General features: G+C 41.8%; 1 protein-coding gene across 3 annotated transcripts; it reads right to left on the bottom strand.

Moving 5' to 3' along the window:
* Positions 1 to 722: 722 nt before the first annotated feature.
* On the bottom strand, positions 723 to 25,662 carry LOC139914578 (sarcoplasmic/endoplasmic reticulum calcium ATPase 2). Of its 3 annotated transcripts, none has more exons than XM_071902932.2 (23): positions 25,545 to 25,662; positions 25,174 to 25,191; positions 24,931 to 25,013; positions 24,131 to 24,235; positions 23,906 to 24,044; positions 15,867 to 16,033; positions 14,859 to 15,014; positions 14,275 to 14,416; positions 13,224 to 13,390; positions 12,628 to 12,716; positions 11,064 to 11,166; positions 9,823 to 9,954; positions 8,820 to 8,945; positions 8,500 to 8,721; positions 7,709 to 7,820; positions 7,279 to 7,517; positions 6,286 to 6,506; positions 5,366 to 5,568; positions 4,833 to 4,918; positions 2,930 to 3,063; positions 1,749 to 1,866; positions 1,116 to 1,250; positions 723 to 905 (listed from the first exon to the last, which is right to left on the bottom strand). In XM_071902932.2, exons 1-23 carry the CDS (start codon positions 25,660 to 25,662, stop codon positions 723 to 725), a joined length of 3,198 nt encoding a protein of 1,065 aa, XP_071759033.1. The 3 variants fall into 3 exon arrangements, with proteins under 3 accessions (XP_071759033.1, XP_071759034.1, XP_071759035.1); XM_071902933.2 differs by having other exon boundaries at positions 723 to 893; XM_071902934.2 differs by having other exon boundaries at positions 723 to 887.
* Positions 25,663 to 26,210: the final 548 nt, after the last annotated feature.

The following is a 26,210-nucleotide window of genomic DNA, read 5'->3' as shown; positions in this document are numbered from 1 at the left end:
TAATTCTGAGATGTTAGTAGAATTACTGTAAATAAATGAGAGCATCGTCAGCCTCTATACTGCATTATTTGTGTGCCTATGGGTCGGATTGGGCGGGAAATCTGCTGTATTGTAGGAATCATTTTTACTTTCCAAGCAACCCACGACTTTACAGTATACTTCCAAGTTAATGGAAACAATGGAGTTTATGGGAAATGTGGTCTTAATTTTGAGAAACCCAAAATGCTACACATAGCACCTTTAATTACTGAGGAAGTGAATAGTCTAAAGCCACCTTTCACTTTCTCTCTCTCTTTATTGTTATTGTCTGGGAATAGAATAGTCTCTCTTCTTCTGATTGTCTATTGGCTAAATATCTCACTCTTCATCCCTCACTTTCTTCTGTCTTAGCAAAACCTCTGCTTTTTTTGCTTGCTTCTTGTTTCTCTACCTTGCCTCACCCCCTATATTCCATCCATCCATACTCTGCAGTGTTTTTTCTTCCACTGGTCCATCTTTCACTTCCCTCTTTATGTTAGCATTTCCTCTTCCCTCTCTTTTGCTCCTCTCTACCTCTCCCTCCATCCAGCATCCAGCCACTCCTCTTTTTCTCTCTCCCTCCCTCCTTCTTTCTTTTAGCACTCCCAGAAGATATTACATTTATGATGTCATGTCATCCCTCCCCTCCTCCCTCCCTGCCCTCATTCCTCCCTTTCTCTCCCTCCCCTCTCTCTTTCTCCAAGTCACTCCCAGAAGATGTTGGTGATGTCAGAGTCCAGGCTGAAGATCCAGACCAATAGCGGCGCGGAGATCAGGACAAAGGACCAGGACACGCCTCTCAGTGATTGGCTCAGCCTTGTCGTGACGGAACCCACCAATCCCCCGCCGGCCGCCGCCCTCTGCATTTCCTCTTCCTCTTCCAGTGTCTTTTTAAAAATTCAAGGACATAAAATACAACAAAGATTAGACACAGATTGCTATGAGATAGAAGCAGAATCTACATTATACATATGGCGGCCATATTTGATTTGCATCATACTCAGGGTAGAAAATACTAAATGGAAGAAAGCAAACTAGTCTTTGGATAAAATACTGATTTTCGCATTGACAGAGGCAATGTGTGTGCGTCTTCCGACCTGGATCTGGCTCCCGGGTTCGATGTAGTTGCGAGCCAGGAACTTGAGGGCCTCGTCCATCAGGATGACGGGAAGTGACATCTTCAACACCACCACCCACTGAGGCCACGACAGAGGACGGATCTGGAAGATCACCTGGGGAGACGAGCAGAGGGAATGATGGGTAGTTAGAATGAGGTTTACAGAATGGAGCACAGTTAGAGAGATTAAGAGGAATAGACTAGGATGCAGGGTTAGACAGACATATGGGGTCGATATTGTCCTTTTATTAAAAATCTGATATGTTCCAGTCAGTATCATCCACTTCTGATATGATGGATATGATGAGAGTTTTAGTGTCCCATGATGGTCTAAATGCTGTTTCAGAGGCTTTTCCACCCTGACAAGAATAACATTCTGTAGGAAACACTGAATACTTTGAATTTTTAGGCAAATTTAAAGATACTGAACATCGGCTGTCAGCAGCTTCAATACAAAAATATTGGTGTCAGTCTTTGAAAACCCATATCAGTCGAACCCTACTAGGAGGACAGAGACATTCACCTAGAGCACTGTCCACTATCATATGCAGGCAGACAGAAACATATACAGTTCACATGCAAACACACAAACACACACAGGAGTTAGCCTTACCGGCAGCGGGTCAACGTATAGAATAAGGAAGTGCAGAGCCATAGACAGACAGATGGCTCCCACTAGCCAGGGGTTTGACCAGGGAGGCATCTTCAGCAGGGACTGGTTCTCTGACAGACTGTACAGGACAGAAAAACAAGTCATAAATGATTGCAATTGTTTAAACTCAACAGTCACTTTAAAAGGTAAGAGCAACGTAATCGCTGCGATTGATTGTTTGTTAGTTAAATCTAGGCAGGCTCATTCTCTGTAAAGTCCTTTGAGACATGCTTGTGATGAATGGCTATATAAATCGTGATGATATGGTGATTTTGGGATATTGTGATGCACAATTCTGCTGCCAAAAATGATGATGATAAGCAAATTTTATTTAAAAACTCTGGTAACAAGGTATAGAACATTTTAAGAAATATTATTTGAAAATGTCAGTTTTGTTTGACATCACATTACCATTCGGTTCAATGGGATGAACACTCATTTGATTATTTAACAAAAAAAAAAAATTGTGATATTGATTTCAACCATATGATCCAGCCCTAGGTCTAAGTCATGCAGCCTGAAAAAACAAACTGAAAACAAACAAAAAACTTAATGTTTATCATTTATAATTATATAATTTATAATGTGATTAGCATACACAGGCTTTGCTCAAATCTACAGCACTACATTTTAAATACAATTCTGAAAATGCTGTGTTAAAGTTTACCCAATTTTTTTTATGAAAATGTAATGGGCATGGCCACGACAAAATGCCATCTGAAATTAGTAAATAGTGAATCACTATATACTGTATGTACTGTATATTGGATGATCAGGATGATTCGCAATAATGTTCTAAAACAGAAATAAAACATTATCATTTATTTCTTCTCATATCATAATCTCATAAATATATATATATATATGTAGCTGCATTTGAGCACTGGGTTTAGTTGGTCTTTAAAGGACCATAGCACTGTAGATTTCTGTCTGCAGTGCTAATATGGTCCTTTAAAAACCAACTAAACCCCAATTGCCATCTGCTATTGGCTAATCTTTGGTGCCAGGTGATTTTACCACCTGTCACACTAGAAGGTGACATCACTTGCCACCAAAGATCAGCCAATGACAGATGGCAATTTCAGTAGCATGCTTTTTACCATTAGATGTCAGACTTTTTTTTGTGTTTTGTGTTTTCCTACCTGTTGAGGGCGTTGCACATCTCTATGGTAACCAGGACAGAGAGGGCCATAGTCATGGGGTAAGGAGACTCGAAGACCGAACACTGCACACCAGCAAACTCACTGTGGCCTTCCCTGCACTGGAGGTAATGTGACTGGGGAGGGAACAATATGGTACATTCATTTCCCTTTGGGATCAATTTAGGGTTAAAGCACAGAACTTGAATGAATAGAATGGTCATTCCCATTCAAATCAACATTCCAGGACAGTCGGAGCGGCGGCCATTTTTATGTTCACCGTTGGGCTAGCTTCCATATGAACCGACTTACTGAGGCGAGAGGTTTTGCAGCAAGGACCAAAGGAGCTTCTCAGTCATTTTGCTGCCATGGACTACTAATATGCTAATATGTTTACTAGAAGAGCTAGCAAGAGAAGTACAATCTTTGATAATGCTACGTTAACCTTGTCGTTAAGTTTAGCTTTCAGTTGAGTTTGCTAAGCACTCGTGCAACAGACTCATCTGCACAGTTCTCAAGCAAGTGTGACACACTTTACGGCCTTAATGTCCAGACTTGCGTTGTCACCATAGCAATTAACCCTTCAAATTCCATAATCGCCTTTTTATGCTGTACTAGCCAAATTACCATGGCAAACAGTGGAAGGACCGTTCTATCCATTCTGTTTCTGTGGGTTAAGGTCAATGTCCATTGCCTTCAGAGTGTGTGCATTCCGGCTCTGTAGCGGTCATGTCACATTGGGGTCACGGATGTAATATCCACCAGCAGTGTTTACAGCATGGATGCAACAGAGCCACAACAGCTAGACTTTGTTTGTGGTGTTTTTCTTCAGTATTTTTGTTATTTACCTCAGTTATGGGGGAGCCATGCATCAACCGCAATGTATTGTTATTTTAAATATTTTAATGGTACGCCCATTGGGTGGAAACTGAACTCCTGGCACAATAAAGTGGTTACTTTATTAATTAATTTATAGGTATGGAGCTAAGTGGATAGCTTGAAAGTTGTTGTAAAACTTTGTGTTGCACAGCAACAAGAATGACGTAACACTCCTTGCCCCTTTTGAGCTCTTGCTGTCTCTGTTACTAGTGACGCTCACAGCTGTGCTTTGCATTTGAGCAGGAGAAAAAAGCCTCCTGTCCAATCATGGCCTTATGTGTCTAAAAATGCAATGACCTAACAGTCTGCTAGAAACTGTTGGCAGGCAGTGATTGGCAGCAGTGTGTGCTAGTCAGCCTCAGATGGTCTGCATGGGCTGGAGTTTTTCCATTTAACATGTAGCTTCACCCTTGGCAGTCCCATTGGCAGTCATTTCCAGCAGTAGGAAACATGTCTCCTGATTTTGATGCTGAAATGCTGCTATTTAACCTATTGTTTAGAAGAGGAGCCTTGGCTGTGCAGGCTAAATGCCATTCTGCTTTATTAGGCCTAACCTACAGCACTGTTACAGTTCTGTTAACCTATTCTGAATAAGCTGTTTTTATCTGTTCACCTATTCTGAATCAGATGTTTCTGAAAGCTGTTTGACCAGTTTAAAAAAATTAGAAATTATATCCTATCTATTTTGTTATTATCATTTGATTGAGGATTGTTATACAATGGTCACTGCATATATGATCAAATGAATAAATGAACGCAATTGATGCACTTGTTTTTGGAATTTTTGTTTTGAATGATTGTTGAATGGAGCAGTACTTGGATCTGTATTCCTATTGGTCAATCTACTTGAAGTGCGCCTCTAATGTTAAAGAAAGGGCAAGTGGATAGTAGAGTACCATGAGTGCATACACACCGCTCACCCTGTTAGTGTTAGTGCCATGCTCTACCCATTAAGCTACAGTACACAGGATCACAGAGCAAGATAAATGGATAAAAAAGGTGTAGAAATGGAGAGAGGTGTGTTTACCAGTTGATAGTAGGAAAGTTTTGGTCCATCGTGGGCCGCCATGAACCACCAGGCTGCAGCTCCTACTGTGGCTGCTCCCACATAACCTGGAGAGAGAGAGAGAGAGGGAGGGAGAGAGAGACAGAGAGAGAGAGAGAGAGAGAGAGAGAGAGAGAGAGAGAGAGAGAGAGATGAGTTACCATTTTTTTTCCTTCTGGATAGGCTGTAAGTATAGTGTAAGTTGAGTGTGGTACTAGTACCAGAATAATGTGTTTCGCAATGTGAATGTTATTATTTGCGCAGCCGTAACTTTAGGTAGCATATCTAAGTGTGTTTTCTGACAGCCTGGAAAATGTAACATATCAAAAAAAAAAAAAAGATATATTTCTACTATATTTTCACATGTTCTTTGTCTTTTCTTTCTGACATTCCATTCTACAGTTTAAGTCCTTAGTAGCTATGTTTACATCCCAAAAATGTGATTTTTTTTTTTTTAAATGAATGGATAGAAACTCAGCTAGTGTGTTATTATGAGACAGATGACTGAGACTCACATCCGATGATGAGGTAGCGACAGAACAGCCAACCGGAGATCAGAGGCTCTTTGGGAGAGCGCGGCGGGCGGGACATGATGTCCAGGTCGGGAGGGTTGAAGCCCAGAGCGGTTGCCGGGAAACCATCGGTAACCAGGTTGACCCATAGCAACTGGACAGGTATCAGTGCTTCGGGCATGCCCAGTGCCGCCGTCAGGAAAATACTGAGGAGGGACGGATGGATGGAAGAGGGGGCAACAGGAGGAGGGAAGGCGGTCAAATAGTGAGAGGCAAAAGGGTGGATGGCTAAAAATGAAACTGTTTTCTATCGATCTTATATACACAATCGGGCTCAAAGGTTTGTGCATCCTTTGCCTGAGATTTACACCAAATACCCTGTTCTGTCGAAGTCAAAGACAAAATCTAAAAAATGTATTTAGAGATATGATTAGGTGTGAAACAGCGGTCTGTTATTCAGAAATAACAGCCCAATAAAACCCAACAAAGCTGTGATAATAAAATCAGCCAGTTTGAGTTTGAGTTCCAAAGCAAAGTCAAACTCCTTTTATTCCCTTTCGCAGTTACAATTATAATAACGTTATAATAATAACTTTATTTATATAGCACTTTTCTAAAAATGGTTTACAAAATGCTTTACAGACCAGCATAAAATCAATCAATAAAAGCGGCAATAAAACAACAGTAGATAGAAGCAATGACAGCTGTAAGAACAATAAAAGAAGAAACAAGTAAAAGAAGAAAACTGGTAACAAAACATCAGTAAATATAAGCAATGAAAACTGTAAGAACAGTAAAGAGAAGCAAAATCAAATCAATAAAAAAGCTTTATGGCTGATGCCAGAGTAAAGAGAGTCTGTTCTTTATTCATCCCTTCATCCATGTCTGCATCTATCTCCCCATGGTTCTTTCCCCCTACTCACCAGACCACTTCTCCTATGTTGGATGATATCAGGTATCGGATGAACTGTTTCATGTTATTATATATGGCTCTGCCCTCCTCCACGGCGGCCACGATGGTGGAGAAGTTGTCGTCGGCCAGGATCATCTCGGAGGCCGACTTGGCCACGGCCGTGCCGCTGCCCATGGCGATGCCGATCTCCGCCTTCTTCAGCGCCGGGGCGTCATTCACCCCGTCGCCCGTCTGAAACCACGGGAGAGGGAAGGGATGGAGGAGGGATAGAGAGGATGGGGAGAGGATAACATAAGACATTAATAACAATAATAACTAGTGAAACGAGAAACTTTACTGATCCCCGTGGGGAAATTGGGTCATTGCAGCAGAGGAAAAAATAGAACGCAAATAAGAATACAGCAAATGGCGGGATTAAACATAATGCAGTAGAACATACTGAGACAAAGAAAATGAATGGAAAATATGTACAGTTGCGAAAAGAAGAAAAAGTACTTTGTAATTATCTGAATTCCTGCAGTAATTGCTTCCAAAATTGTATTTTGGAACACAGTCTGAATAGACAAATAACACAGAGACAATTGTACTTTTTCATGTCTTTTTTGAAGACATTGTTTAAGCACTTTTTCCAGTCTGTGAATGGTACAATTTTTTATGTGTTATTTGTCTATTCAGATTGTGTTCATCTATTATGACTGAGATGAAGATGAGTCCACATTTTGGGACCAATTAATGCAGAAATCCAGGTAGTTCCAAAGGACTCACAACTGTACAATGTGAAAATAGACAAAATGACAATATATGCAGCATGAAAATATATCAAAATATACTGTATGCAATATATAAAACTGAGAAAATATGAAGAAAACAAATGATAGCTTGCATGATAAGCAATATGAGCATTTTTTTTTTACAAAAGGCCATATTTATGTGCATAAAGTGTCTAGGCATGCAGTCATGTGTTGTAAAAACATAAACACAACTGTGTGGAAGTCGTGCTCACCATAGCGGTAATGTCGCTCAGGCTCTGCAGGTACTCCACGATGCGGCTCTTGTGCGCCGGCTCCACCCGGGCGAAGCAGCGTGTCGTCCGGCAGGCCTGGCGCTGGAGGTGGGGGGGCAGCTCGTCAAACTCCCGCCCCGTCAGGCCGCCGCCGACCCCCCCGCCCTCCTCCTCCTCCTCCTGCTCCGTGATGATGCCCACCCGCCGACAGATAGACAGGGCCGTCCCCTTGTTGTCACCTGGAGAGGAACAGAGAGAGGAGGTACGGTAAGGAAGAGACCTTGTTGAGCTTAGTGGTAAACAAAGTCAAGCTGACTTTTGATTGGCTAGAACAGTGTGCGCATGTGTGTGCATGCATTTGCACATGTATACACATAGAATTGTGTGTATGTGTGTGTGTGTGTGTAGTTGTGTGCGCACACATCCCCACCTGTGATCATGATGACCCGTATGCCAGCCTGCCGACACATTCGGACCGCACCAAGCACCTCTTTCCTGGGGGGGTCCAACATCCCGACACAGCCCATGAACGTCAGGTCCGACTGGGGAGAGGGTGCAGAAGATTACAACGTTTTACGGTTCTCTCACTTCTACAGTATTCAACACCAACACTACATTTCTATATCTAGGGCCATTGGTAAGACTGAGAGCAGGAAGAAGCAGAGAGTTTCTTACTTTCTACACTGCAGTTAGAGAGTATGGATCGACTGTATGGGTTTTCAAAGGCCAAAGGCCGAACCCTAACCCTAACCCTCAAATTTAATTGTCCTACCAAGAAATTTGAATTTCATTGCCATACCAACACTTATTCCAAAACATTACAAATATTCAGTGTTTCTCCCAGAATTGTATTCTTGTCAGGGTGGAAAAGCCTCTGAAACAACATTTAGACCATCATGGGACACTAAAACCTTCCATTGAAAGCCATGACGATGATGGCAATATTACTCCCACTACTAGTACTACTACTGCTGCTATTGCTACTACTACTACTAAAACATATGCATGGATACTTCTGTGGAAGCTGATCAAAATGTCTCAGAATCAATTCAGGTTAAGTGCTTCCCATAGGCAACCAGTGAAGTATTGATCAATTCTACAATCTGTCAGATGTATTGTAAACAAACTGCATCAGAGATGGACAACACTAACTGGACCATATGCCACTTAATAACACATATCAGTCCAATATATAGGCAATATCATCATCATCTTCATCACCTCATAGTCAGCGAAGGCGGCGGAGTTCTCCAGGTTGAGGCTGCGGGGGTCGGGGGGTGTGTCCCTGGTCGCCATGGCGAGGCAGCGCAGCGTGTCGCGGCCCGAGCCCCACTCCCGAACGGTGGAGAGGAGCTTCTCTCGGACCGCCGGGCTCAGAGGCACGCGACCGGAACCGCTGACCCGGATATGAGTGCAGCGCTCCAACACGCTCTCTGGAGCTCCCTGAGGGAACGATGGAGGGTAGAGAGAGGTTATACGCTGCAGGGGAGGAAGGAAGGAAGAAAGGAAGGAAGGACGGAAGGGAGTGGTGTATCTCTCACCTTGACAAACATCTTTGCTCCGGATGCAGACCTGGTGAGTTTATTGGCTGAGCAGAAGACGGACATGGACTTCCTGTCTCTGGAGAACTCCAGCGTCAGCTCCTTCCTCATTAGCTGCTTGATCACCTGAAAATGGACAGAAAAGTATACAATTCAACTCTTTTTTTTCAATTCAATGAGCTTTATTGACACGACATACACAAATTAAAACATAAGCACAAACATGAAGCAAAATATTATACCCAACTCTCATCAAACAGTTTTGGAAGTTGGTCCAAGATATGTGAGAGATGGATGAAGATAAACGCTATCAATGATTCCGTATGTCAGTTGAGAAGTGCGATGAATAAAAATGCATCGAATTAAGACCTATACACATACACAACTGAATAACATCAAGTTCATCATTACTTGAATAGACTGAACAGAGGAATAAAGATGAAGAAAGAAAGAAAGAAAGAGGGGAAATGTCAATCATAGTAAAGTACTACCATGCATGTGATGGAGGGGTTAATAGGAAAGTTATGCTGTGAAATCTGGGTGAAATTATTATATTGCAGTTGCAAAATCTAAAATAAAACATCCCTCCAAGTTTCATCAGTGTCGGAACGCTGGTTTAGCAGTTACGGGCCTTTCAAAGTTTGAAAGCAGCAGAACTCTGTGAAGATGTATCATCCCTTGAACCAGTGCTGTCTGAGATATCACTTGAGATTCACATTGACGGACAGATGGACGGACACGGCCCAATCCATAGTCCTCCCAATTTCATCGCATGGGGGACAAGAGTAGAGAGAGAGAGGTAAGAAGAGGTAGGAATGAAGTCAAAGAGGTGGAGAAGAGGATGGAAAAGGCTTATGAAGTATTTAGCGAGAGCTGCATAATGGATGCAGTGTTCGGGGGGGGGGGAATGGATCATTGAGTCAGTTGAATCAGCACTTTCTAACTTTACAGCAGCCTCTCTCTCTCGCTGTCTCTAAACACCCAAACACACACACAGACTTACAGAGCAACACGCTGTAGCCCTCTCAGCTGGACTCAGTCCTCGCAGGTCGGTGTCAAACACGTTCATTTTCTCCACGAGGCAACAAAGGGCCGTCTCTGTCGCCTCCCCGACCTTCTCATACACGCCCTTTGACTGGAGCACACACACACACACACAAAGGAAAGAGAGGTTAACATAAGCTGCTGGCTGCATCATTACTGACCAATAAACAGTTTAGGACATTCAAATCCAGTCACTCTGCATTTTATTTTTGGGAAAATTGGGATAAATTCGCACTATAGAATATTATATCAGATTCCCTGTGGACAAGTCAAGTGTTTTCTCGCTGTGCTTTCAACATAACCACCAGAGGGCGACATGCTGACTTTCCTACCGGATTGAGCATCAATTTTTATGTTATTAACTATTTATTATTTTTCTGAAATTTTTACAGATTTTACAGGCACACAGAAGAATATCAATTCTCTATGGGATCGATATTCTGTGTATATACAACATATCCAATATGCACATTATGTTTGAATACAAACATGCAGCATGCATACACATGCATGCTGCATACATATACTAGAAATTAACCACTTTTGAATACACCTGTAATTTCAACCCATGTTATAAATCACAGTCTTTTTTGCTCTGTAGCATCCATAACAGTAGTATCTTAACTTGCTCTAATAGAAGTCAGAGTTCTTTATTTAAAAGGACGGGAGGACAGCACATGAATGCACCATAATGCTACATTCCAGAGATGTTGGAAAGTCAGAAATTCCAACTTCCTGCTAGGAAAAATGACATGAAACGGCCAGTCAGTATTCCAAGTAGGAAACCGTTGTTGAGGCAACATGGCGGCTTCCAGTGTAAACGCTACACAATTTTACTTTTAACATGCTTATAATCCTCAAAATACACTTGAGTTTGATTTTCAACACTACGTTACCTTAAATCTATCAAGACACCTGTGTGGTAAATGGTTGAAGATCTAAATTAGAAATGTAAAGTTGCCCTTATAGTACAGTTGCTAACATTCTATGCTACCAAGTAAGCTAATGTTGCCAAATATAACTGACATATCATTGTTGTCAATGTTGGAATGGCTGTTGCATGGGGAACAGTGTTTTAAATCGTGTGGGTGTCCATGTATCTCCCCTGTTTTTCCAAGCTGACCACTGGAACACATCAAGGAATGTCCCACACACATTTCAACATTTTCTATCTAGAGCGGCCATGTTTGTAGTCCTTACCTCGTTGTAGTCCAGCGAGGAGTCGTTGCACAGGGCACAGATGGAGGCCATCTCCACCAGGCCTTCATACTGACTGCACCTCACCACCGAACCATCCTTATAACTGGAGGGAGAGCGATAGAGAGAGATGAGAGGGATGGATGGAGGAGGAAGAGAGACGGTAGAGAGGAAGATGGAAGGAGAGGGGAGAGGCCAAGAAAGAGAAAGAGGAATATAGAGAGGAAAAAGGATGTACAGTAGTATAGTATAGAGAAGGAGAAAGAAACAGGAAGCAGTTTGTAGCAAAAAGAAGGCAGGAAAGGAGAGAGAAATAGGGAAGGACAGGTTTGAAAGTGGACTGTACCATAATCCATCCACCATACCCATAATCACAGAGTATTATTGGTATATTATTGCCTACTGTCCCTACAGCAGGTGTTAGGACTAAGGTGGCACCTCAGTTTTCAGCTGGTAAATACTACTAGAAAATACTGTTCACCCCAGCTTTAAGATGGTAAATTGTACTAGAAAATACTTCTCAATACTCAAATATTTCAAATAAAATCAACAAAATGAACAATTTTCCTAATAATAGTCATTTTGTGATCACAACTCTTAAAATGCCATGGCAGGACACAACTACTCGCTGGATGTTTGGTTTGTGGTTGAAACTGCAATGTTTGTTTTGCAGTAAAACCTGAACTCTAATGTATCACTCAGTAAGTGCATGTATGTTAAGTGTGAAAAAGTTGATCGGGAGCAACCAAAATCGACAGAAAACTTAAATCATAGCGTCTGGACGGCTTCAAAAGTGTTCTTTTAACTTTTCAAGTTGATCCAATGGTTATTCCCATGTAACCTGAATGCAGCAAATATATCATATAATGTATGATAATGACAAACTGGATATAGTGTTGAATAGGCGTGCAAGGTGTCTGAGTTCAGGCGTTTTGGCTGCAATATAAATGACTTGAGACACACTCTAGATGTTTCCCCAGCTCTGGTGGTGACATTGGTTGAATCTCATTTCTCGCACTCTGCAATACCCGGATGTGTTAACACTCGTTTCGGTCCATTTCATTTTTTCACGCAGTGGAATTCAGATCAATGTTCCCTCCCCCTCGATTCAAGTGCAGCCAGTTTCTTGATTTGGATTCCCCATAATTCTTTGGGAATTAAAGGTATAAAATATCCTAAAATGTTGAATATTTTCTTGACCGATGGCAAATATGGGTGGAGGCAAAACTATCTACAAATGTAGCTTTCCTTTCTCGTAAAGTATATTCAAATTGTTGACATACACAAACACATGGCTGGATTGCTGAATAGCAAAGATTCTTTTATAGTGTTTGCCATGGCAACAGAACATGAAGTGGCAAAGGTACGATGCTGTTTCATCCCTGTTTTGACAGGAGTTCACCCTCCTCCTTGTTAACTTTTGTTCCGTGCGAGTGTCCCTCCACATGACGTACATACATAATGCCTCTCAGAGTGGAGTGTGCGCTTGGAGTTTACACACTCCTGAAATGAGATTCAGTATTTGTCAGTACAAAGGGGTTAAGGGTTAAAGGTTAAAACCACTCACACTTCCCCTTCAGGGGCGTAAGTAGATCCGGTCACTGTGAACTCGTTCAGGCTGCAGCGCTCCCCCGACACGCTGTCCACAACAAACATCTACACGCACACACACATGCGCACGCGCACACACACACACACACACACCAGTACTAGCAGTTAGTTAATTAGTTCATTAATGTTAGAAGATTAGATTGTACTTAGCCAACACTCCATCCATGCATTAATTAATTGTTCATTTGAAGTAGCGAGCTATTACTGTATTGGGGATTTATTACTATAAAGAGTGCTGCTATGATTTAAGCATAAAGAACAATTTCCTGGTACGATAGAGTGTACTACTACCACTGCTACTATTACTAGTAATGACAACAATAATAATAATAACGATGTATATTTGTACAGAATCAGATCAAAATGTCTCATTAGATTCAATTCATGTTAAGGTCTTCTAGTATATTATTGCACACTTCTACAATAAATATTTAATCAGTCAAACTGCATCATATCCATCATACCACAGTGACTGGACCAGATCTGATTGGCAATAAAAGGCGGATATCGGCCCCATATATTTGAGTCTAATGTTAATCCCCTCCGTCTCACCCTGCAGACGGACATCTGGTTGGTGGTCAGCGTTCCTGTCTTGTCGGAGCAGATAACCGAGGTGCAGCCCAGTGTCTCCACGGACGGCAGGCTGCGGACGATGGCGTTCTTCCTGGCCATCCGCCTGGTGCCCAGGGCCAGGCAGGTAGTGATGACCGCTGGGAGGCCTGGGAGGAAACACAACAAGCGGGTGATGAGGATGGGAACGCGTGGATAAGTAGAGAGACGGGTAGGCCGAGAGACAGAGAGCAATTTTTAACCTTTATTTATCCAGGGATAAAGCAACAACCCACTGTTTCTTATTCATACCATTACATACTGTATATTCACACTGGGAGCTGCCCAGTACAACCACAGCCTTGCGAGCGAGAGAGAGAGAGAGAGAGAGAGAGAGAGAGATAGAGAGACAGAGAGAGAGAGAGTGAGAGAGAGAGAGAGAGAGAGAGAGTTTGTCATGATACAGAAACATCAAATCTGAATTTACAGGAAGACAACATCAGCTGAAGATAGAAGTGATTGAGCAGCAGACATTAATTTACTGCATTTTAGAGATAGAGATAGATATAGATATATATAGATATATATATATAGAGAGCAAGATATAGAGATAGATAGAGATAGAAAGAAAGAGATATAGAGATAAAGACTTACAGAGATATATAGAGATATCTCTATATATCTCTGTAAGTCTTTATCTCTATCTCTATATATAAAGAGAGAGAGAGATAGAGATAGGGAGAGACAGAGATATAGAGATATAAATATAGAGAGATAGAGACATATATACAGATATATAGAGAGATGGATAGAGAGATAGATAGAGATATAAAGATATAAAGATAGAGAGATAGAGACATATATACAGATATATAGAGAGATGGATAGAGAGATAGATAGAGATATAAAGATATAAAGATAGAGAGATAGAGACATATAGAGAGATAGAGAGAGATACAGAGAGATAGAGAGAGATACAGAGAGATAGAGAGAATGAGATAGATAGACAGACAGATAGACAGATAGATAGACAGACAGACAGATAAAATCAGACCTTCTGGTATGGCAGCCACAGCCAGCGCCACAGCGATCTTGAAATAGTAAACTGCCCCTCGGAGCCAGCTGCCCCCGTGGACGGGGTCGTTGAAATGCCCCACGTTGATCGCCCACACTGCCACACAGATCACACTAATGACCTGGTGGGTTAGAAAAGAAGACAGAGAGAGAGAAAATGGATAATGTTTATATGAAGCAGTGTTGGGTGGTGACACGTTGCTCAGTATTATATTACTTTTCATTGTAACGGGTAGCTTAACAAATAACTATTTCAATTTCAGTGATAATATTAGTTACCAATGTGAAAATATTTACCAACATTAGCTGCCACTTAAGAACAACACAACAACAGTAATCAGTACTAATCGATATTAACCAATTCTTGATAGACTCTTCCCATTTTTGTGGTCGGTGTGGTTTTTACATTCAGGCCAATTTATTTACTTCAATCCAGCTGATGGAAACACATCTAATTCAATGCTTAACATTTGCATGACTGGATGGAATCATGACTATAGAGATGGGGAGAGAATAACACACACACACACACACACACACACACACACACACACGGTTCCTTGCCTTAGACAGCTGTTCTCCAAACTGGTCTAGTTTCTGTTGTAGTGGCGTCCTCTCGGGGTCGGTGGCAGCCATCTCGTCTCGGATCTTCCCGATCTCCGTCTGCACCCCCGTCGCCACGACAACCCCGATGGCCCGCCCTGCTGCGATGTTGGTGCCCTGGACAACGGTCAAGATAAGCTCAATTTTATCAACCAACAACAATGTGCAGAGTCCTGATCGTAACAGAGATTGTCACACTGTAACTGTGTGTGCAAAAAGAATGTCTGCTGGAACATCTGAGGCTCCCTTTCTTATGTATCTGGATTGTGTCTACATATGATTTAGCTGGATTACATTTACATGTTGCATTTACACTTTACATTGCCAGTTTCCACCAGTGAGGCACAGCAGCAAGGCAGCTTCAGTCTGATGGTGTTTCATCCATCATCCCTTCATGTGTTGTCTCAACACTGAAGTCCACCAGTACTCCACTAACCACACCAACAAAGACATCCTGCAGGTCTCCAGTCTGTATGTGTGTGTGTGTGTGTGTTAAATAAAACATCAGTGGCTGTTGTTCTTTGACCAGAGACCACTTGGTGACTCAGCAGCCTTTGAGGTTTTCCAGAGATAATAGAACACACACGCACACAACCCTGCTCATACAAACACAAATGTATTTAATAAGGTGAGTCATGTTTTACAACACACATCCACACTTATAGACTCTCTCTGTACATATGTACAGCCTTCTGTAGACCTGATAATGTGAATACAACACACATTTTGCACATCATGTGTACGCTCTAAATTCACATATTTGTTTCTTCATAGTCTCATATTCTTTCGCATTTGTCATATATTTTGATTTCATACTGCATATATTCATTTTTTGGCATATTTTAATTTCATTTCTTGTCTCAGCATGATGTTCTGCTCATGCTGAGACCCCTCATAATACTGCAATTCATATTTCTTCATACTTATTCATGAATTTGTACTGAATGTTCTTGACATGGTGGAACTCACAGAGAAGAGCATGTTCTTCTTGTCCTGGTTGACGGCTCGGGGGTCCGGTACAGGGTCCGTGTGTTTAAGCACTGAGACAGACTCCCCTGTCAGAATGGACTGGTCCACCCTCAGGGTGGTAGAGCGGATGGACGTCAGCCTGATGTCAGCTGGTACCTTATCACCAACTGGAGGGGGGCGGGGGGGGCGGGGGGGAGAGAAAGAGAGCATTAAGAGAAGAAGAGGGTTGTAGAAGGGCATAAGAGGGCAGGTGCTCGTCGACACGAAAATCTCTGTTACCGAGTTACAAGAGGATTCCAAGAGCTTGGTTGTGTTTGCATGGGTCAACACGGAAACCAGGATCTAGCTTTGTTGTATGTCCCGTTTAGCTAGCATTTTCCTTGTTTTAACAAATATCTTCCTAAGGTTTTTCCTCTTTCCGGTGTATTCTTCAGTGTCGGATTGCACAGCGTCAGCGATTTCTTGACAAAAGATCTTGTTTGTGTAAATGACTTGGATTGAAAGTGATGAGATTTGTTCCAGCAGACAACTGAATTTAAATTCTGTTTTCTGAATTTTCTGAAGTTGAAACTGATTATAGAAATCAAACTCATGATGCTCTTACCAAGTTTTTATCCTATTAAAATCATATTGCATTGAAAAGTCTTAGATATTTAGTTTTCTTTAAGATAGACTCTTGATTTGTTCTGACTTGACTTGCTGCTCTACATTTAGATTGAGCCTTGAGTTGAGACTTGACATTAATGACATGGACTTGACTTGGACTTGACTTGGGGTTCTACATTTAGACTTGAGACTTTAAGGGCAGGGACTTGACTTGAGACTTGTACCTCAAGATTTGAGACTGACTTGGGACTGTAGCAAAGTTGACTCGGTCACGCCTCTGCTGTGCACATGTACAACGTAGCCAATGTGGTTGCTAGTGGTCTGAATGCAGAGTTCGGGTCCTGAACTACACTCAGCCTTTAAAACACCATCTAATCTTTCTATTTAAATGGAAAATAGAAAAACATCAAAACAGGAGTGACCAGGCTCACATGTAATGGCAGCAATTTACAGTCCAATAAAGTAGACTGTCAAAGAATTGTTTGAAAAAAATATTGTTTTACCAGCGTCCTCAGAGATTCATGGGGCAAATTATGAGTTCATGAACTTACACAACGCAAAAACACATCTACTTTTAGTTTCTATCAACACAAGAGTAGAGTGCATATGCAAATAAGGAGTGATCCCTACAGACGAAAGGCACTACAGACAAACGGCTAGCAAAGAGCACAGCAGTTTATAAACTGTTTACAAGTGTTTATGTACGAGAGAAAACAACAAAGTGACAGAGACAGAAAAAAGGAGAGAAAAGAGAGGGAGAGAGTACAGAGTGAGAAAAAGAGAGAGATGAACGAAAAGATCCGAAGAGAGCTGCACCGACATATTGGCCTGGTTTCTTTCGTCTTGGTTTCTTTCACTGTAACACTGACCAAGTTTATATCAGCTGACTATTCGTTAGCCATAGCCACAGCATTTAATAAAAAGTTGAAAACCATTATGAGGCTTATTATAAGAACTAGAATAAAACTCTGGGGCAAACACGTAAGAGTTGTCATGTTTTTTGGTATGATAATGACGGTCAGATTAAAGATACTGAAAATCAGCAGAAAATATTGCCACGAGCTATTGGCAGCTTGGATCCAAAAATATCAGAATCAATATTGGCCTCCAAAAACCCATATCGGTCGAACGCTACTGCATGATGATTGGCTGAGAGGCAGAAACAGAATGAATGACTGACTAAAACAATAACCCCCCACCCCAGCTCTTTCCTGTTGTTCCAGCTCTGATTGGTGTCACTGAGTTCCCATGCTCTGGAAGACCAATAGCTTTAGTACTGAGAGAAGGACACTGGATCACTAACACATACACACATGCAGATGCACACACACACACACAAAGATGAGTCAAAATTAGATGCAGGCACACAAGGCAAAATTAAGTCCTACACAAGCAAGATAACTCACAGACAGGCCCATCTAAACATACAATGATGAATCACACAAATGCAATTACACATTAAGATAAATTACATACACACGCAGGCACGTGCACACAAAAGTTACACACACACAAAAATAAGTCACAGACTCACACATGCACACTCCTAACCCTGTTTCCTCTTTTTGCAGAGCCTGAAATAGCAGAGGGTATCTGGAGGATTCAACAGTTTTCTTACTAGGCCAAGATGAAATTGTGTGTGTCTGTGTGTGTGTGTGTGCGTGTATGTGTGTGTATAGGTGTGTGTGTGTGTGTGTGTGCAAGATGTTACTACGACTGACAGTGTTTAAGTAGCCCAGCTGGACTGATTTTATCTGTGGAAATAACTGACCTCAAGATGTTCGTTCAAATACAAAATATGTTTCACAGAGAATCATTTCAACTGCTCAATGTAAAAAAAAAAAGCCTAAGCATCCCAGGGTCAGTGGGATAAGGTATGTACTTGTACTTGTTCATAAACTTCTCTTATGGGATCTTATGGGTTCAACTCTGGCTCATGACCTTTACAAACTCCATCCTTTCTTATCTTTCCTGTCCCTCTCCAATGTACATGATCTCATAGTGAAATGCCATATAAATGGTCACAAAAACAAGAATCGAAAAATAATAATTGCTTCAGATCATCCTATTCTTCTTATCCTATGTTTATACCATTCATGAATCTACATCAAAGACTCGCCGGGATCGAGGCTTTGAGATGCACTCCAATCGGACAACATTTCCCATAAAGGCTTTGTGTGTGTGTCTCACTGGGTCTCCATGACGATAACAGACGGAGGAGAGGGCAGAGATCCAGAGGAAGGCATGCAGATTAAGATGTTTGCCAGGGATAACTAAACAAAGACGCCACAATGTTATTTCAACCATGTCTAAACAGCCAGGCAATGGAAGTACACTGTGTTCGACGCACAGGGCCTTCCAAGCTTATGGCACTGCTGTAGACAAACTGCTGGAGAGCCTTCAAGGTATTCAGTGAAGGCCCAAGAAAAAACATTGAAAGACTTTTTTTGTACTCCTAATGAATTATTTTCATTTTTATTCACTGAAATAATAGTTAATAATTGTTCAATAGTTATTATGATCCTGTGACTCATTTGTCTTGGCAGGCAATGGGTTACTATAAGGGAACAGGAAAATGGACAAATCATGATTTTTCTTCTAATGGTCTCTGGGTAGAAAAACTACAAAAACAGTGACTACAGTGCCTGCCAGGGCAGGACCTTCAGGGACTGTTATGGGTCGGACAGTTTCCCACCATCACACAGGCATTCACAATTACTTGGCTTTAGCAGTAGAAGATTAGGCTAGGTCTTTGAGCACATTGTGGAGCATCATGAGGACTTCATGCTGACAGCATTCATTGCGAAGACGGATATACTCTACATTAGAGGTCGAGCGATAGTGGTTTTTAAAGGCCGATAAAATAACAATAGTTTGGAGCAGGAAAAAGCTGATAGCCGATATCTCCCCCCCCCCCCCCACAAGCCCCCACCGTTTAATTTTTTTTTGACACTGTCGGAAATGAACAATCTTTGACTTTATTAGAAACTGGATAACTGCTGAACTGAACATCTAAGTCAAAGTAATAAATACCTAAATAAATAAATAAATCTGGATCACTGAACATCAAACTCAAAGTAATAAATGCCTAAATAAATAAATAAAGAAATGATACTGCAGTTGTTTTCTTAAGATTGCTGTTCGAATAAAGTTAAGTTTCCTAAAGTTAGAAACAAATGGTTATTATCATCACAGAAGCTTTCTAGGTAATTAGGCCTATATTTGGGCAAAAAATGCAAAAACACTAATTCAGCAGACACAACTCAAGTAGCATCAAAGAAGCTACAATAATAATCTTATTTAAAAAGTGAATTACCCCTTTATCACCGCGACATCAGTCGGAGTTTGTGGTGTTGTCATGCATGACGTGCTTTACTTCCACAGTAACGTTAGCCTAGTCGGCTACTTTTGCATACACCGTTTTTAATAAACCAGTTTTTTGTCACTCCGAATTTAATCATTATTAAGAGAACATCCTGAAGTGTGATTTCATGGATTACATCGTTGGTAACAGAACATCCTGGAGTGTGATTTGGTGGATTACATCGTTGGAATATGTTCTACAATGGGCGATGCGCTGTTCTGTGGTTTATCACTGGCCAGGAAGGATTACTTCTGTTGCGCGTCCCATTACATTGTTAAATGCCACTCTTACAAACCATTAATGTTTGTGCATATTCCCGGGGTAAGGAGGATACTAAAGTGTGCGATTTCATTTAATGAATGGATAGTTACGTGGCTGGATTATTTGGAAGAGAGAACGCCAAATTGGTAAGTAAAGTAAAAGTTGAATGGTTTCTTTTCCTCCCTGTCTGCCTGTCTTGTATCGTGAACAAGGAGCTGATAGTGTTGCGTTATATATGCCAGAGATAACTTTTGTGGGGAGAAATAAACTGAAAACGGGTCAGATATGACTTGAATGCCACTTGTCAGCCTTGCTGTAAAATCAGCTGTTCCAACGTTTACCCTGGGACCGCAAGGTTTAGCCCACATTTTCTAACCCTATCGCCAGAATAATGCGTTGAAGGTTTTTTCATGGAGTGGAGAATTGCTTTCTGAAAAAAATATCTCTGATGTAGTCTACATTGAAAAACGTAATTTAAAGTCTGTCGCGCATTTATGGCTGCCCCTCTCCCGGTCCAGCGCACTGAGTGCCAGTGCGCGTCTCATAAAATCAAGGAAGAAAGAATGCCATTTCATGGGGTCTTTAACAGTTGTTTAGATTATTATCAGGAGTTAATCACACGCACACAGATATTTTCAGCAAAAGTGGCCCTCAAATGATCAGATATGGCCATTGGCCCATAGTTGTGCTAGGCTTGCACTTATGGCTAGCCAAATTCTAACGACCATGCTTGCGAGCAAAACAGAGACAGCATGCTTTCGGCAGAGCAGCAGTTATCTTCAGTCTAATGCATTAATAATGCCATACTATAACCAACAACCTTATCATGCTCATAATTTACGAATAAAGCTGTCTTAAAGTTAACTTTCATTTAAATATAAATTATCTCAGGTACACAATGACATTACCTTGACTTTGTGTATGGAGCCTCCATGCAAAACGGTGATGTACGTCCCCGCGTGACCGGTGGAGGCTGCGCAGCCATCGGCCACTATCACTATAGTTCCGCCGATAACGATAGTTTGTAAAACGTCCTGTCGCCGCTGATTAATCGGCCAAACGATTAATCGGTCGACCTCTACTCTACATGGACAAAAGTATGTGGACACCCATTGCTGCAGATATTTAAAATCAAGCACACAGGCATGCAATCTCCATAGACAAACACTGGCAGTAGAATGAGCCATACTGAAGGGCTCAGTGACTTTCAATGTGGCACTGTCATAGAGTGCCACCTTTCCAACAAGTCAGTTTGTCAAATTTCTGCCCTGTTCAACTATTGTTATTGTGAAGTGGAAATGTCTAGGAGCAACAACAGCTCAGGCGCGAAGTGGTAGGCCACACAAGCTCACAGAACCGGACCGCCAAGTGTTGAACATGGGTGCAACACGCATTACAGAGTTCCAAACTGCCTATGGAAGCAACGTCAGCACAAGAACTGTTAGTCGGGAGCTTCATGAAATGGGTTTCCGTGGCTGAGCAGGCGCACACAAGCCTGATGAATCACGCTTCACCATCAGGCGGTCCGACGGTCTGGGTTTGGCGGATGCCATGAGAACGCTACCTGCCCAAACGCATAGTGCCAACTGTAAAGTTTGGTGGAGGAGGAATAATGGTCTGGGGCTGTTTTTCATGGTTCAGGCCCCTTAGTTCCAGTGAAGGGAAATGCTACAGCATACAATGACAGTCTAGATGATTGCGTGCTTCCAACTTCGTGGCAACAGTTTGGGGACGGCCCTTTACTGATTCAGCATGACAATGACCCCGTGCACGTGGCCATACAGAAATGGTTTGTCGAGATCGGCATGGAAGAACTTGACCGGCCTGCACAGGTGGACATGCAGTTCTGTCTGAAGAGGTTCAGCAAGTTTGATGACACCATTGAGAGGGAGAAGGGCAGCTTCCATGCCATCTACGAGGAAACAGACGGTGAGGCCGGGGTACCCAGAGTGGGCTGGGGCACAGAATGATGTGCGCACTCATTACAAGCAGCTACACAACAGTGGGATAATGGACAACCTGCACAATCAGGTGAGGGAGAGGTTAAAGGGCCACAAGAGACTCATGTTTCTTGCCCTTCTAGACCCACTGCAGTTTACTCCCCGACACTGCTCTCTCCAGTCTGGAGGGAAGTTATGGCTGCCACTTCAACATACTGTATCACGTCTGAAGATGGAGCTCGGCGTAATGTATGCTATGTCTGACTTTGAGGGACAGAGCCCTGCTGACCTCCTCCACTTTCTACAGCAGAAGGGAATGACAGCTCCACCTTCTCACCTGCCTGGTCTTGACCATCCCTGTGTCCACGGCCTCCGTAGAGAGAACATTCTCAGCACTCAAGAGGATAACAACATGCACCAGGAACAGCACTGAAACATTTTGGCTAACACGCTACTATGACACTGAAAGACAGCTAACCTACCGGAAGGTAGCTGTATAGTAGAGTGGATCTCTTCTTGACAATACACTGGGTTAATGATGTGGTTATTGTTATTATTCCAGGACTGTAGTAATTTCAACTACAGCAACAGTTGATGCTGCACATCTAGCTAGGCCCTGTGGGACTGGACAGCATCTGGACTTGCCTGTGTATTTGTTCACCTATAATATAATATAGTACTTCCATCCTACAAACAAATAGAGTCCTTTTCCTGTTTTTGTTGAGACCCCATCTCTGTACCATAAGTCAGTCCTGCACATTTTGTGTCAAATCGTAGAGAGCAACACATAGAATAAGCCAATTTTCTCCACAATGGTCTCATTTTTCTACAGCCATTATACTATGCTATCAAAATTAATTTGAGAATGATATATTGAGGTTAATATTCTACACGTAGGGGCATAAATACCGTATACATTCAGATTTCCAACAATCATTTAGTATTCCAAAACCAAACACTACTCTAGCTAAAAAAAAAAAAGAAATGTACCATCTGAATACAATGGCTGCAAAAACTAGGCCTATTCATTTGTTGTGCCACAAAATTAGTTTAAAATATATTTAGTTGGGATGTTTGGTACTCTTTTCCATCAAAGTGGAGTAGAAATGCAAGAAATTTATGTGAGAGTATAAAATTCCAATAACAGAAAACCCCTTTATTCACTTAGGCTATATTGTCTCACGGGCAACAGAAATCATAGCATATATTATGTGTTCTTTCATTTTTAGGTAATAAGTCATTTTGAATATATGTTCAAAGTTGCTCCAATTTGACCTTTCTTGCTAGGAAGTCTTTTCCCAGGTCCCTTCAATATCATTAATGGGATTTTAGGGTGCGGTTTGGAGGACAATGTTGAATACCTGTGTTACTATAGATGACATTTGATTCCAGTTCCTGTGGTTTAAAAGACAAAATAAACATCATCCTTTCATCGCTGTATATAAAAGCACAGAGTGCACTATTGAGTAGGTGTTTTCTGTCAAATGGCTTCATTGACTTCCTTCCTTCCTAGCAAAATTAATGCTAGTTAAATGACTGTGGGACGATCCAATAGTCTCCTGGCATTGAGGACTGATGGGGACCACCACTCAGCTACTTTGCAACAAGCATTTCAGATACTGTGATTTCCACTTGCAGTGACGAGAGCACACAGATTGAGTCATCATTTGCTATGTGATCGGTCTGGTTTAGGATTGGGCCATACTACACAATGGCCCTGACTAGACGACTTCAATTACCTGCTCCATCCACAATGTACAATGCCTCAGGCTCAGACTCTCTAAACAAAGGATGACGATATTTGTAGTTTCTTATTATACCACTTCCACTATGACATGTGCTTCTTGTAGTTTTCATTTGTTAATTACCAGCTACTTCCACAATGTCTCCAGGTACGATGTCTCGGGCTCTGACTCTCTGCACGCTCTTCTTGTCCTGTCGGTAGACTTTGCCCATCTCTGGCTCATACTCCTTCAGGGCCTCAATGGCGTTCTCCGCATTACGCTCCTGAAGGACACGCAAACATAGGGAGATGGGTAAGAACACACCCGCACACACACACATAGACACATTCACACAGAGACACTGTTTACCTGCCATACTCCTACAATGGCGTTGGCGATGAGGATCAGCAGGATGACGAAGGGTTCGACAAAGGCTGTGATCGTCCCCTGCCCCTCTTCAAACCAAGCCAGGGTCTATGAGAGGGAGAGACAGTTAGACAGAGGAATATTTGTGTGCATAGAGTGTATACTTCTGTATGTATGTATTATTTGCATGTGTGCATTCATGTATTAGTATTGTATGTGTATACTGTAGGGTTAGACCCATATACCAGTTTGCTGATATATGGGTTGGATAATGTCCTTTTATTAAAAATCTGATCTGGTCCAGTCCACCTCTGATATGAATATGATGCAGTTTGATTGATTACATATTTATTGTAGAATAGATCAATACTAGACTGGTTGTCTATGGGAAGCCGTTAACCTGAACTGATTCTAATGAGACATTTTGATTTTGATTCCACACAAATATTCTTATATATTGTTATTATTAGTAGTATTAGTATCCTGGGTTTCAGTGGAGAGCTTTAGTGTCCCATAGTCCAAGTGCTGTTTCAGAGGCTTTTCTACACTGACAATTATAAAATTCTGGGGGAAACACTGAATACTTGTACTTTTTGTAATTTTTTGCCATGAAAATGGCCAAATTTTGAAGATACTGAATGTCGGCACAAAATAGCTTCAATCCCAAAATATCAGTATCGGCATTCAAAAACCCAGATTGGTCAAACCCTAATATACAGCATACTGTATGTGTGTTTGTACATGTGAGTGTGCATGTGTTTGCTCGTGCGTGTGCATGTGTGCACAACTGTGTGTTTCCTTACAAAGGAGATACATGCGGCCAGCAGCAAGATTCGAACCAACAGATCCTCAAACTGTTCCACGACCAGCTCCCAAAGTGATTTCCCTGGACAGAGACACCAAGGACACAATGAGAGAAGGAAGAAAGAAAGAAAGAAAGAAAGAAAGAAAGAAGACAAAGAGAGATAAGGTGGAAGAGGGAAAGAGAGAGCAAGACAGAAAAAGAGACATACATACATATATAGACAGAGAGAGCAATGACTCACCCTCTTCAGCCGGCAATTCTGGGGAGTAGAAGAAAGAGAGAAAGAAAAAAGAGAAGGGATGGGGAAGAGAGAAAAGAAAATATTGTAGAATTGATCAATTGGCCAACCCGTTGAGGAGCAAAATGGATGCGGACAGACAGACGGACGGACAGAGTATTCCTCATTCTATAGTAGGATGTCTTTACATTTTGAAAAACGTAATATGTGTGGTTAAATGTTTGGTTAAATTACACTGTATGGAACATTTGTGAAAAAGTAGTTACATGTTGTTACATTGAAACATTGATAAAAGTGTGTAGATTATGCAACTAGTTGATGTAAGATTGGATAGATTATGGTAAAATGAAAATAATGTATAGTTGCAGTCGTACCATTGGGCCCCCATCGCTCCCTGCTCTTCCTCAGCTGCTCACAGCTCAGGCCTGTAGACTCATTTACACTGAAGAAGCCCAGAACCTCCTCCACTGTCTTAGTATGAGCATTATCCATCCCTATGGAGGGGAGGGAAGAGGAGGACAAAAAAGGGGGAGGAGGGCGAAGGAGAAGGAAGGGGAGGAAGGGAGAAAGAGGAAGAGGAGAAGAAAGGAGGATAAAGAGGGAAGGAAGGAAGAGAAGAAGGAGAAGGGAGGATGAGGAAAAGAGGAAGAGCAGAAGGGAGGATGAGGAAAAGAGGAAGAGGAGAAGAGAGGGTGAGGAGGGAAGGATGAGGGAGGGGGAGAAGCAGGAGAAAGGGGGTGGAAGGGAGGAAGAGGGGGAGAGAGAGACGGGGAGGAAGACAAAAATAATTAGCAACAGGCATCTGCTTATTTAAACCACACACCGATATATGGGACCAATATTGGCCTATTGTTAAACATCAGATATCAATCAGTCAGTGTCCACCTCTGATATGATGGAGGTTCCTCCCTGACCACATTATTATTAGTTATTAGTCATAGTAGTAGTATTGGTAGTAGCCTGTGTTTCAGTGGAGAGTTTTAGAGTCCCATGATGGTCTAAATGCCGTTTTATCGGCTTTTCCTCCTGACAAGAATAAA

The sequence above is a fragment of the Centroberyx gerrardi genome, chromosome 3 (assembly GCF_048128805.1).
Source record: "Centroberyx gerrardi isolate f3 chromosome 3, fCenGer3.hap1.cur.20231027, whole genome shotgun sequence".
In the NCBI taxonomy this organism is placed as follows: Eukaryota; Metazoa; Chordata; class Actinopteri; order Beryciformes; family Berycidae; genus Centroberyx; species Centroberyx gerrardi.
Note: the sequence above shows the minus strand (reverse complement) of the source record. Positions and strands in the feature narration are given on the sequence as shown.